We start from the raw sequence: 12476 nt of genomic DNA, 5'->3' as shown, positions 1-12476 counted from the left end.
TTAACTACTATATGAACTAATTTTAATATATTGAAATTTTTATTTTACTTTTCATTTTTAGTGTGTATAGAATAAGAAAATCATTCAAATAAAAAACATAAATGTAAATCCACGAGTCCTGAATTCTTCCGCAAGGACAATTATTGCTAAGAGCTAGAATAACAATGTGATAAGATATCCAAACATAGGAGATTAACTAAAAGACAACATAGAATAAGACAAAAGTAATAAAATGGTACAATTCTTTTTCAAAATTATTAAAATGGGTAGATTTCAAAATAGTTATGAAAATAGAGAAGTTGTGACAAACACAACTTCTACATTACTTTAATTGAAAACATTTTTAAATTAAAATTGTATCAAGTTAACTCAACTTTAATTTAATATATTTTAAATTGAAAAAGTTGACACGACTTTAGTTCAGGTCATGTAAAATATAAACTTATAACATGACTTCAACTTTAAAAATGTTTTGAATTAAAATCGTGTTACCTTAACACAACTACGTACTTACTTTTGTAATTATTTTACAAATATGTCCCATTTAGGTGATTTTTTAAAAATTGCACCAAAATGGTGCTTTTGCCCGCAGAATAGAGCATGCCATGAAACTAGACAAATTAACATCATTTGGAAGCGAGAAACTGCATTCCAGATTAAAAATGTATGAAAAAACATATACACGTTCCTCTTCTATTTGGCATGATATGGTGACATATCAAGGAAAGTTAAAACACCCTCAATCATCAAGTAACAGTTTTCTCAAAAGGGTAATAATGTTTGCTTTTCTTTTACCTTTAATTAAAAAAGGTGTAGCATATCATACACAGATCAGAAAGCAAAATAAAATTCTGGAGGTCACAAGAACATATATGATGGTGGTTATGAAGAAGCATGATGCCACACACACCTACAAAACAAATATATCAATCAAGAAACCACAGTTTAATACTTCAATCAAGAATGTCTCTTATAATATGAAGCACTACAATACAAAGACTAAGCAGTTAACACTTCCAAAACATCCATTAGTTCAATGGCTCAGACCATTTATACTACTTTGTGGTGCCACATTAGTTTCTGTTCTAGCCAAAGTTCTTGAGACAGCTTAAGCTAGAAGCATTCAATTTGTGTTGTTTATATTGTTTATAGTGATAGTGTAGTATATTTATAGACCTAGAAACAGTTTATATTCACCCTATTATTTATGAGTAATGGGGCAGTAGGTCTTGTCAAGCGTGATGAAACAAAGTAGGGTTTCCTACCCTAAATGAGTCTCATGCAATACAGAGACCCAAATATATCCAACCTCTTGTGCTCGTCCTATAACCAAGACTCATTATCCCAGACGGACCATAGACCTTTAGGCCAAGCCATTCAAGACAAAGATCCTATGTATACTTGGTTTTGGGCAAGTTAATCTTAAGGATTATAAGGCTAAAGTTTTTTAAGTCATAAACACATCAATTAACAACTGGATTGCAGCTGACTAGTTTATTTTAACGAGAAATTGGGAGATAAAATCATTTTAAAAAGAAATGACATGATGTTCCAAACAACATGTTGAGAAAATCAAACATACTTCTCTATGTCAAGATTACAATATACATAAACTTCTTGAAGGGCACACTAGACACGATATGGACACACTTTGACATGTGTAGTCTCCAAAACGTAGATACAAGGACACGGATCTATATATTAGATCACTATGAATTATTTAATTTAACAACCATTATTTATATACTCAAAATCATCTATAAACAATATTAGTCAAATATAATAATATAAACCTATTGTCACCTAATACAATCCAATCCATCTATCTAATATCCAAAAAGTGAAAAGTAGTGATCATATAAATTTGTTCCTTATTTCTATAATCATGATAGAAACTTATGCAATAAGTTTACAAGTTTATGGGCTTTTAGAAAATTATTGTATTTATCCTTATTAACATTGTGTTAGAGTCATGTCAAAATTATGTCAGAGACACATATTAACATCGTGTTGCTATCGCCAACACATGTCGGACACAGAAACACACCATTTGTGAGGCGGAGCTTCATGATAAAACACACGACGATAGAAATAGGAAGAAATAAGGCACACATTTCAAAAGCCCAAGGCCTAAGTTTTTCTATTAGATAATAAACGTGGCCTTAAAAGTGTAAAATAAAATCACGAACAACATGAAGTAAGTGCTCAGAGATGAGGATAAAATCACCTTTCAGAATTTTGGACATGAAATCAAATTTAGCGTGTTCAAGAATCATTTTCCAAATCGTCAGACTCCGAATCACTTGCATTATAACCTATAAAAAATGCACCAAAACCAAAAAGGGTCACACTAAATTACAATAGAAAACATAGATAATATTCTGCTAGCATAGAACAAGGGAGGATTTACCTGGAGGTTTACGGCCAACTCTCCAGACTGAAGATCTGGCCCTCGAGGCTTTAGTCAGCCAAAGTCTTCCCTTCATTCCCAAACTAATAACATCAGCCTTGGAAACAAAAGAGAATGACGAAACAAGTACATCTACATTCCACACATTATTTATAATTTTTATTGTTCTTTATATTTGATCAATGGTCCATATAATCCATATTTTGCGCAATAAACTCTTTACATACATATTTGCAGCCACTTCTGTGTACTGCACATTAAAACAACAAAATTGGAAAACACAAAAGATTGAGTTTCAACTCTATTAAAGAAGAAAACCTGACCTCACAAGCTAAAAAGACTCCTCAAATTGATACAACTTCTCATATTGCTACTCTAGACATATGTGCATATGAATATAAGCATTATAAAGGTGTGTACGTTAAAATATACATGATTTAGGATCATAGAAAGAACTAAAATGCTTACTTGCATTAAAAAACAGTATAAGTTGCCGAAACAAAACTCCAGCTCTGATTGAATTACAAAACCCCCAAAAACTATGACGTTTGCCACAAACAAACCCCGAAAACAAAACTCCAATCCAATGAAAGTTCATTGAAGCAGACTGAATGCAAGGAAAACAGCAAAAACCAAGAAAGTCAAAGAAACACACCTTCTGACCATCTTTGGGAATACCATAGCCATGATAGTACATCTGACCCACCAAGACCTGCATGTTTATATCACCTGCCTTAGCCTCCTTGAGAGTGTCCTTGAACCACCGCTTCGCACAATCTGCCACTACATCCGACAGTGGTACACGCCCCGTGCTCTCCATGCCTCTGCTTCAAAGATGGGGTTTTCTTCTTCCTTCGTATCTAGAACAAAAACAAAAACAAAAAAACCAAAAGGGTTTCGGGAAAAGGGGTCAATTCCCACAATTCTTTTGAAAATAGGAAACGAGGGGGCTATCCTTAGGATTGAACTGGAACACCAAGAGAATCAGAATTGCAAAAGGTCAAATAAAGTTGGTACCTTTTATGCTGTTGGCAGTGGTGTGTGAAGATGATGGAAAAAGAATTAAGAAGGGTTTTTGAAGTTTGCAGAAAAGAAAGAGAGAGAAAGACAGCTACCAGGCGGCGTTCGGAGCTGTTTTCTCTCCAACCATATTTTTGTTACTTGTTTACTGTTTTATATTTTAACATAAAATCACTTATTAATAATAATTAAGAACACAAATTGAAATTTTTACTATACAATCCAAGTTTTTTCTTTTTTAGCATAAAAATATAATACTATTAGTTTTCTATATTTTTAAAATTAGATAATGAAAGTGTTTGGGACGTGGTCAAATGGCTGAATTCTATTGTATTATTTGAAGTCCAAATGTTACGTATATCACAATTACCTATTACAGATATCAATTAATGTAAGTAATGTATTTTTTATATAAACTTTTATTTGTAGGTTGCATGAGTTTTTATTAATATTAACCTAATTATGATTTCAATTATTTAATTATGAATAATTAAGCTTTAACATTAAGTTGATCAACGATTAGTCTAATTGAAGGTTTGACAGTCTATTCGATGGTCATTCAAGCTCGATTATATGATTCAATGCTTAACTTATCTGATCTAGTGTATGGTCGGTTAACCTATTTAGTGGCTGACCGAACTCGTTGTGTTATTTGAAGTTCAAATGTTAGGTATTTTGATGTTAAAATTATATATGACAGACATCAAGTAATGTAAGTAACATGCTTTCTTATATCAAACTTTTATTTTTAGGTTTTGTGGATTTTTTATTATCATCGACCTAATTATGATTCAATTGTGAGTAGTTAAATTTTAATATTAAGTTGATCAGTTAAGACTAATTTATTCTGGTTTTGTTCATACCGATCAGTCCAATTAAAGGTCGGACAGTCTGCTCGATGGTCATCCAAGCTCGAAGGCTAACTATGAGTCAATGCTTGACTTATCTGACCTAGTGCATGGTCGGTCAACCTATTTGGTGGTTGGCCAGACTCATTGTCCTACTCACCTAGTCGGTGATTGGTTATCTAGGATGATACATGGCCGATTGTCTTGTTTGGTGACTGGTTGATTTTGGTAACTTGTATTTCGGATGGTGGAACTCTATCCATATTGGTATATGATCAACCAACCTGTTTAGTCTTTGGCTAGACTCATTCATTTATACTTTAGACTGTGAGATAACTATCAAACTGATATATCATCGACAAACTTATCAATAATGACCAAACTTATTGATTCACTACTCAAATTATAATTTATCATCCAGCTATGACTAACAGACAATCATAAAAAAAAAGTAATCATAAAAAAAAAGTAATGTATTTTATTTTATATTTCACTTTAAAATGATAAACACTAATGATTTCATAATATTGTAAAATAAAATTAAATATTGAGTGACATTACACATGCATATAAAATATAGTATGAAGGTATCTTCAATAGCCTGATAGTAACCGTAATGATTATTTTGACACTTAAAATAATTTTATTATGATCTTTTACTACTTTTTACTGTTTTCTTTTACAAATAAAAAATTTACCTGACCATTTTACCTTTATATAAGTATAAGTAATGAAATAGATGTTAAATAATTATTTCATAATATTAAAAGTAAAGTATTTTTGACATATATTACTTTTAGCTCAAAACTGAGACTATCAATTTTTATGTAAGTAACCTTGCATAGAGTGATCACATGATCTTATTATGCATATACTTGACATTGACATTTTGGTAATGTGGTAAATTTTCCAACTGCCACGTCTTATTTTATTATATAATTTTCGTTTATTTTCTTCTAATAAAAATATTTCATATTTTATTTTATTTTTCTTCCTTTCCTTCCTTCTCTGATGCACCCACTATTCTAAACAAAAGAAATTTTATTTACATTAACAAATACATAACCAGTAAATTCTCTCTCTCTATATATATATATATTGTGTATATTGTATTTAAGACAGATACATCAGCTACATGGCATGAGACAATTATGATAAAACCACTACATAACGGATTACAAAATCGATTAACCAAAACCTTATAGGAAGCACAACACAAATATACACGTTCTTATATGAGGAGAAAAGCGAATTGTTGATCTTGTTGTTTGACACTGCGTTGCATGCTGAGCCTGAATCTGAGTGAAGTGAATTTCACCTTCGAAAAAAGCTCTGAAATTGATGCTACGCCATATGCCTTCTACATTGTTCATGCATCTAGGTGTGCATTGGGAGGACTAGGGAACATGTGCTCTCTATGAATATAGTGCACGATAAAGAATCTTCTGTAGGACTGTATCACGTACCTTTCCTATTCCTTACATGGGAGAAAAACTCGTTACAAAAGTTTTCATTCTGTGGAAAATTCAAGAGTCACTCCAACTATCTGCATCATCATCTTCATCACTTCCGGTCAATGCCTAATTCAATAATTAACATTAGCTTAGTTAGTTGGTGCTGGGAGGAGGGGCCGAGGAGCAAACCCTTGTTACAGTAAACAGAGTGAGAGACAGACCTGACGAATTGCATTTGCTTTTTCCAGGATGGCAGCAACCCTCAAGTTCGTTTTCGGACCCCCTATGCTGGGTGGTCGGTTCACCGCTGCAGGCCTCAAGTTGAAGGACTGACAAAAAATTGTAGATGTATATTTAAAATTTAAAATGTATACAAAAGGGTACGATCAGCATGAACAATTACATAAAACTTGCTAGCTCCAACCTTCGTTCTTATCATTTCTAACAGTGAGTCTCTTTCATCTCCCTTTGCTGCTCTGGGGGCCATAACCCGTTCAGTGACCTTCCTCAGCTGCAGTAATCAAAGGCAGTGTGTCATGCATGGATTTTAAGACCACATAAAGGGTACATTATATGAGAACAAGAAAACTACCATTACCCGGCTTTTGTCAAGAGCAGCTACAGGGTCAATTACAGGATCTTGGGGAAGAACACGCTTATTCTTTGGTTTTCCATATGGCATGTCAGTCTGACCAGATGTATCCAAAGGAAACGCCATTTCTCCCTCTGAAGGCGGCATACTGTGCTTTGACTGCCCAATTCCTGAACTGGGAGGCGACAAGGGTGAGATTGAAGTATCTTCTTCCATCCTCCCTTCCAGATTCATTGAAGACTGCTTTGAAATTTTAACTTCTAAACCGGTCTCTTCCATTAACTGAGTTTCTGCTGGTTTCTCTTTCGGAGAAAGGGGCCCATCTGGGTAAACAGGACATTCTTCAGGTAGCACCAAATGCAATTCTCCAGGTCTACCCGTTTTAACTTCTAAGCTGCCACCTTCCGTTAACTGACTTGGAGATCGTGTTGGTTTTTCTTGCTGAAAAATAGAATCAGCCCCAGAAATAGCATGCACAGCAGGCAGCATTGATGAGTGTGGACTTGAATTCAATGCTTTTTCTCCCTCAGAGTGAACAACATAGCCAAGTCGAGGCCTGTCCCGTAATGCTAAGAAAGGGTTTTGTATCTGGCTTTGCTCTGGTACCAGGAAACTCTGTTGGCCACTTGCTTCATTTAACATTACAGGAAATTGAAATGGAATAGCAACAGCATGCTCTGAAATTCCCACAGAAACCCCAGAAGAATGTTGATGCTTATTGCTTTGCATAGCCATGGCAGGTAAAAATAGATTCTGAGATGGCCGGGTCTCTTTTTCAAAAGTAGATAAACCAAATTGAGACTTATCATCAGGTGTATTTGGCTGTATCGGTTGGAGTGAGGCTAGACTTGCTTCTTCTCTCTGTGTAACTAGGGAAGCATGTTGAATCTTAACCGATCTCCATTGCATTGGAGGCAGAGGGGGCATAGGTGGCATCTCCTCAAGATTGTTTTTAGTTGCCTTGTGTAAGAAGCCAGAGATAAGTGGTGCTAATGGATCCATGACATGTTTTGTTGGGTTAATTCGTTGATCAGATGACCTTTGAGGATCTAGCTCCAAACAAACAGGCACTGCTTTCAGGTCATAGATCGAAGAGCTATATTGGATTTTCTCAAGAGATGAATGCCGAATATTATTCCACATTCCAGAATCAGGAGGATCGCATGGAACTGATCTGTTCATGTCTGATGGAAATTCAGTAGAAGCAATATCTACGTGATCCACTACCTTCTGGGCTGCTAATTCTGTCAAAGATTCTCTACTATCCGCCTCACTAACTATCATTTCTTCCTCATGAGGATCTGCAAATATAGAAAGAGATTCTTCCAACTTTGTAAGATTACTCATTGGAGATGGTATTATATCTGAAGACGGATGTTCACTATTGCCATCATCTTCAACTAGATCCAAACTGCAGGTGGATACACTTATTTCTTGGCCACCCAATATACTTGGCACCTGTTCAAAATTTCCTTGTTGATCAACATGCAGAACTTCAATTTCTGGTAAATCTGGTTTGTATCCGTGTGTAAAATCTAAGCCTAGCTCCTTTGTAAAACTACACTTTGGTTTAGTCTTCGCAGCAGGAACCAGATCTTCTGAGTTCAATTGGGTAGCTATAATATCGTCCTCAGATTTTAAATCTCGGCCATCAAGCAACAGCTTAGTGCTTGGATTCAGGTCTACTTCCACAGATGGGCAAATCGGATCCTCCCCATGAATATCAACATATTCACTACCCAACATTTCAGAAGAGTTTTCGTTAAGAGATTCTTCCTGAATAACTTCAATCTCAGAATGATCACCACATTCACTTTCATTAGCTAAGTTCAATTCATTAGAAACTTGGAACAGAGCATTATAATGGACATAAGGATCACAGACATTCACATTGTTCGATGGATTGTTATCAAAGGAAACCACTGGGCAAGCATCATCTCTTATTGGGTAGAGAGCCTCAGGTTTGGTCACTATAGATTCAACAAGACACTCCTTTTCTTCATCTTCTTCTATTCTTAAATGAAGTTCAGCAGGGCCGGATGGTGTTTCAGCCGATTGACTCTGTGCAGGTAAGGATGCTGGTGAGGCAGCTCCAAGATCATAAGACATTAATGAATGTCCAGAATCTATCAGGCCAGAAGAGACTGGTATACAATCAGAAATCGCTTCACCCCGAACATGGGCATCATCATTCATGACAAACTCACGACAATAAGTCGTTTGCCACTCAAAAGTTGGGAGAAGCTGGTTGGATGGCATATCTTCAATCTGTGATGTGGAGTTTTCCATAGATTGAAAATGTGAAAACTGCACTTGTGATTGGGAATGTTCTACATTTCTAACTCTTGTGAATGAACAATTATCATCGGATTCCCAGGAGGTTCCAGTTGAAGGAAAATCTAACAGACCATGTGCTTCATTACGCTCTCCAATTCTATCTTGTTCAGAAGAACTATTTTCTTCAGAAGTTGAAGAGTCTCCAAATGATTGAGAATCTGAAAACTGAGCTTGCATTTGAGGCTCTTCTTTTCCATTTGAATCAGTTAAGTTTTGAACATTTAATAAGCTTTTCATAGGTCCATACTCATTATCTGTTTCCAATTCAGACTCCATGGTAGCTAATGCATCCATATAATCATCAACCTCGCTAGTCACATCATCAGAGTGGTAGCTAACTAAGCTACATTCTCTTTTCTTTAGTTCATCAAGTACCAATTCTTCTTCATCAATTACATTGGGATAATTCGAAGACATTTCCTCTGTTACACCACCAGAGATTTGTTCATTCATCTCCACCATATATCCACCTGTCTCCCTATACATTTCTGTGTATGGGTTCAGTTCTAGTTTCTGCTCATTTGGTGTTGAACGCAAGTTTTCATTTCCCAAAGACCTATTCAACGGAGCAATGCAACTGATTTCAAGAGTTTTAATCCCACTTTCACTATCATCTAACACCAATTTCCCTGGCTGTGGAATGATTGAAGTTTCACATACCAGTTTATGATCAGGTGAGTGGATTTCCAGAATTTTCCCCATGTAACTTTTCCCAGTTTTTTCAACTGCAGATCCATTCAACTGTTTCATTTTCAACTTTACCAGACGAGCAGGGTCCCTACAAGCATTCTCAATACGCTCCTCGAGAAATAACTCATGCAGTCTGCAATAATGGAAATGGATCGAATTTTGAGTTACTAAATATCCATTTAAAGACCTTGCATTTCTAAAACCAGAAGAATAATTAATGCACCAAAATAAAATTATTGGAGCTCACTTTGCATGCGATGGTACGACTTCTGGGGTTTCACCATTCTTCAGTCGTGTTCCTTTCTTTTGCTGGGTACAACAAAAAACTACATATAATATGTATCAAGGTTGCAGATATTCAATTTTGCATGGCATAAATTGTTTTCCGTGCTATTTAAATCAATTGTCCAGAAATTTGTGATATTAAGTTGTAGAATCAGCCGTTTAGTACCTCAATTTTACGAATTTTCTTTTCCCTTTGAACTTCTGCTGTTGCTGTTCCAGAGGAAGCAGACTTCACTGTAAAGAACGATGGATCAGTATAACGCTTCAGACATGCCCCAGCCCCAGCAACATCAAACCTTTCAGGGCCAAAAGGAAAAACAGAAGTTTCAAATATCTATAACAAAAGTTAGGAAGTATAGAAATAAATCCTCTATTTGTGCTTAAATTTGTGTTCTAAGAATCAGGACACCATACTTGTCCAGAAGGAACAATCTTGGAGGACCACGGCTTTCTTCATATGAATCCATTATAAATCGGGGTAAGTCTCTGCGGGTAACAAGATTGTGTTCAGACCGAAGATTAGGATGCCATTCAATTCCTGAAATGCAGAATCATGTTAAAATTTGTCAAGGGAACATTATCACCAATAGGTGAAATATTGCAGACACAAACAATAATAAAAAAGACTCTACTGATTAATATAACCTTCATTTGTATAAGTTGATGAATGATGAGTTTGTGTCAAAAAAACTTTCTCAAGAGCTGGAACTTCAGCCTCAAGCTGTTGAACACGCGATATAAGACTGCGACCTCTTGCAGCAGTAGCAATTACCTCTTCATGCAAGTCATGGAACATCTCAGCAGCAAATCTAACAAAAAAGTGCAGTTAAATGCAGAAAAATTAAAATAGTAGCAGAAAGAATTATATTTTAAAATGTTAAATATTGACGCGGGACACACTACAAAATGGAATTAAGATTCTAATAACGGATTGCGAGGGACAGAAAATGCCAGGATTACTGCAACTCTTGTGAGATGCATAAATTTTCCTATCAGAAAATTTGAATAAAATCCACAAGAGTAAGCTTCTGATTGATAATTGTTTGTTTTTATTTTTTGTTTTGAACACTAAAAATGTCTGTTCACATAGCTTCTTTTTAAAAACTATTGTTGTTTTCAAAACTGAAAAACATAATTAGCTACAGACCGTCTCTGTTTTAGCTTGTGCTTTTTTAATTCTGGGAACAAGGAAACAGTTAATTGTGTTTTGAAATAAATTTATGAAGCGGATCTGTATTTATTTTCTCACTCTCTAAAAGGTTTTCAAATTAATATTACCAAAACACAGTTTTTCAAAACTATTTTAAAAATAAAATCAAAGCACAATCAACTAGGACTTAAGCCACCTGGCTCAGTTCAGGTGATTGCTGATGGCAGATCCTAAGATTGACCTTTGATTCCTTAGCACTCACTCCTTATCCATGAAAAAAAAACACGACATCTGTAATTCTTGTCAGCTTAAATTTTTTTACCTCCAGTGATTTAAAGAAAATCTATAAATACACAAAAGCGTAATTCTAAAGCATAAACAGTCCAATCATATTTAAACCAAATAATTCCATTCGTCAAATCCAAAACATCGTGCCAGAAACTTAATCAAAGACTTGTAATCTACGCATCGTTCGAACACCTACATAAAAACCATCCAACATCTTTCCATCCTCAGCTCAGAAATTAAAACAATCTATGCAGGCCTGCTTTTTCTCGCTTTTCATCCTCTGAAAAAAGTGGCTACGTACAAAGCAAGAAGAACCAAAAACTAATGAAAAAGCAAGGAAAAAACACAGAAAAAAAGACAAATTAAAGCCAAAACGGAAACAAAATCCAGAATCTAATCCCCCGGATCGGATTCGACTATAAAACACACGACGAAAAATCAACCAACAGCCACAAAATATTTAAAAAGTAGGACAAGAAAAATCGATTCATCCACCAACTCCATCCACCGAACCAGCTAGCAAAGTTGCAAACAGACAAAAAAAGATACAAAAAAGGCAAAGAAAAGAACTATCTGAATCAAAGCTCCTTCCTCTAACAAACTCTTCCGTCAACAACTAAACAACAATTAAATTTAAAATGTTTCATTAATGGAAATCTTTCTTTCTTCAAACTCAGAAACACTGATTTAAACTCGGCGCGATCAAGGAAACCTTGAGCGCAACTGCAACTGCGCAACCGCGCCTCGATGGAAGAAGCGGTTACAGAGATAGAAGTTAGAGAGAGAATGTGAACTGACTGAGCGAGGTCGCCGAGCTGGCGGAGAAAGCCTACGAGTCCTGCCATTGCAACAGCTTCCAGGAGTGCTTCGGAGTCATCGCTATCGGCGGCGCGGTACAGCTCCGGATCCGTCAGTGCGTGCGCACTCCGAATGTGGTGCCTGCAAAGTGGCATTCTCCAAGCTAGTGCAATTTCGAAACCCTGCCGTTTTTCGATCTTCTCTCCGGCAGCGACGCTGCGTTTTCCGGTGGTTTTGCAGTGGGAATGGAAGAGAAAGAGAAAGACAGAGAGTTTAGTTTTTTTTTTACATTAAAAAAATTATGAATAATTATATATAGGGTGGAATGCGTGTTAGTTAGAGACGTGAAGACGGTGACTGTGTCTGTTATGTATGGAAGTCATATATTTATTTTCTATTTATTATTTTGCTGCGAAGCAGTTAAGATACTTTATTTATATTTCCCACTTTATTTACTCTCTTCCTAATATTTTTAGAATTTAATAATATAGTTTAATGGTGGAATAAATACATCAATAATATAAAAAGTTATTGATAATGTAACCTAAATAAATAAAAATCATCACACTGACTATATAGAAAAATAATCTGATATTTTAAATTA

General features: G+C 35.4%; 2 protein-coding genes across 5 annotated transcripts; both read right to left on the bottom strand.

The window, feature by feature from the left end:
• Positions 1–629: 629 nt before the first annotated feature.
• LOC108347074 (uncharacterized) lies at positions 630–3586 on the bottom strand. 2 transcript variants are annotated; one of them, XM_052873139.1, is made up of 5 exons: positions 3428–3586; positions 3066–3270; positions 2411–2507; positions 2228–2315; positions 630–910 (listed from the first exon to the last, which is right to left on the bottom strand). In XM_052873139.1, exons 2-4 carry the CDS (start codon positions 3228–3230, stop codon positions 2266–2268), a joined length of 312 nt encoding a protein of 103 aa, XP_052729099.1. In that variant the 5' UTR covers positions 3231–3270; positions 3428–3586; the 3' UTR covers positions 630–910; positions 2228–2265. The 2 variants fall into 2 exon arrangements, with proteins under 2 accessions (XP_052729099.1, XP_017441680.1); XM_017586191.2 differs by having other exon boundaries at positions 2411–2480.
• Positions 3587–5330: 1744 nt separating this feature from the next.
• Positions 5331–12202, bottom strand: LOC108347514 (protein SCAR2). 3 transcript variants are annotated; one of them, XM_052873406.1, is made up of 10 exons: positions 11873–11988; positions 10983–11050; positions 10282–10445; positions 10051–10174; positions 9803–9932; positions 9599–9660; positions 6331–9484; positions 6157–6243; positions 5954–6061; positions 5331–5858 (listed from the first exon to the last, which is right to left on the bottom strand). In XM_052873406.1, exons 3-10 carry the CDS (start codon positions 10430–10432, stop codon positions 5805–5807), a joined length of 3870 nt encoding a protein of 1289 aa, XP_052729366.1. In that variant the 5' UTR covers positions 10433–10445; positions 10983–11050; positions 11873–11988; the 3' UTR covers positions 5331–5804. The 3 variants fall into 3 exon arrangements, with proteins under 3 accessions (XP_052729366.1, XP_017442288.1, XP_017442289.1); XM_017586799.2 differs by lacking the exon at positions 10983–11050 and having other exon boundaries at positions 11873–12202; XM_017586800.2 differs by lacking the exons at positions 10983–11050; positions 11873–11988 and adding an exon at positions 11271–11850.
• Between the last annotated feature and the right edge of the window lie 274 nt (positions 12203–12476).

This window comes from Vigna angularis, chromosome 2 (assembly GCF_016808095.1).
Source record: "Vigna angularis cultivar LongXiaoDou No.4 chromosome 2, ASM1680809v1, whole genome shotgun sequence".
Lineage (NCBI taxonomy): Eukaryota > Viridiplantae > Streptophyta > Magnoliopsida > Fabales > Fabaceae > Vigna > Vigna angularis.
The sequence above is the reverse complement of the archived record's forward strand: the minus strand, read 5'-3'. Positions and strand labels throughout refer to the sequence as shown.

Excerpts from the sequence above, each read along its gene's own strand:
- LOC108347074 (XM_052873139.1), bottom strand. The coding sequence starts at position 3,230 with ATGGAGAGCACGGGGCGTGTACCACTGTCGGATGTAGTGGCAGATTGT. Across the intron at positions 2,508-3,065 it reads TTCCCAAAGATGGTCAGAAG|GCTGATGTTATTAGTTTGGG; the intron begins GTGTGTTTCTTT and ends TTTGTTTCCAAG. Across the intron at positions 2,316-2,410 it reads AGTTGGCCGTAAACCTCCAG|GTTATAATGCAAGTGATTCG; the intron begins GTAAATCCTCCC and ends CATTTTTTATAG.
- LOC108347514 (XM_017586799.2), bottom strand. The coding sequence starts at position 12,027 with ATGCCACTTTGCAGGCACCACATTCGGAGTGCGCACGCACTGACGGAT. Across the intron at positions 10,175-10,281 it reads ATCAACTTATACAAATGAAG|GAATTGAATGGCATCCTAAT; the intron begins GTTATATTAATC and ends TCTGCATTTCAG. Across the intron at positions 9,661-9,802 it reads AGAAAATTCGTAAAATTGAG|CAAAAGAAAGGAACACGACT; the intron begins GTACTAAACGGC and ends TGTTGTACCCAG.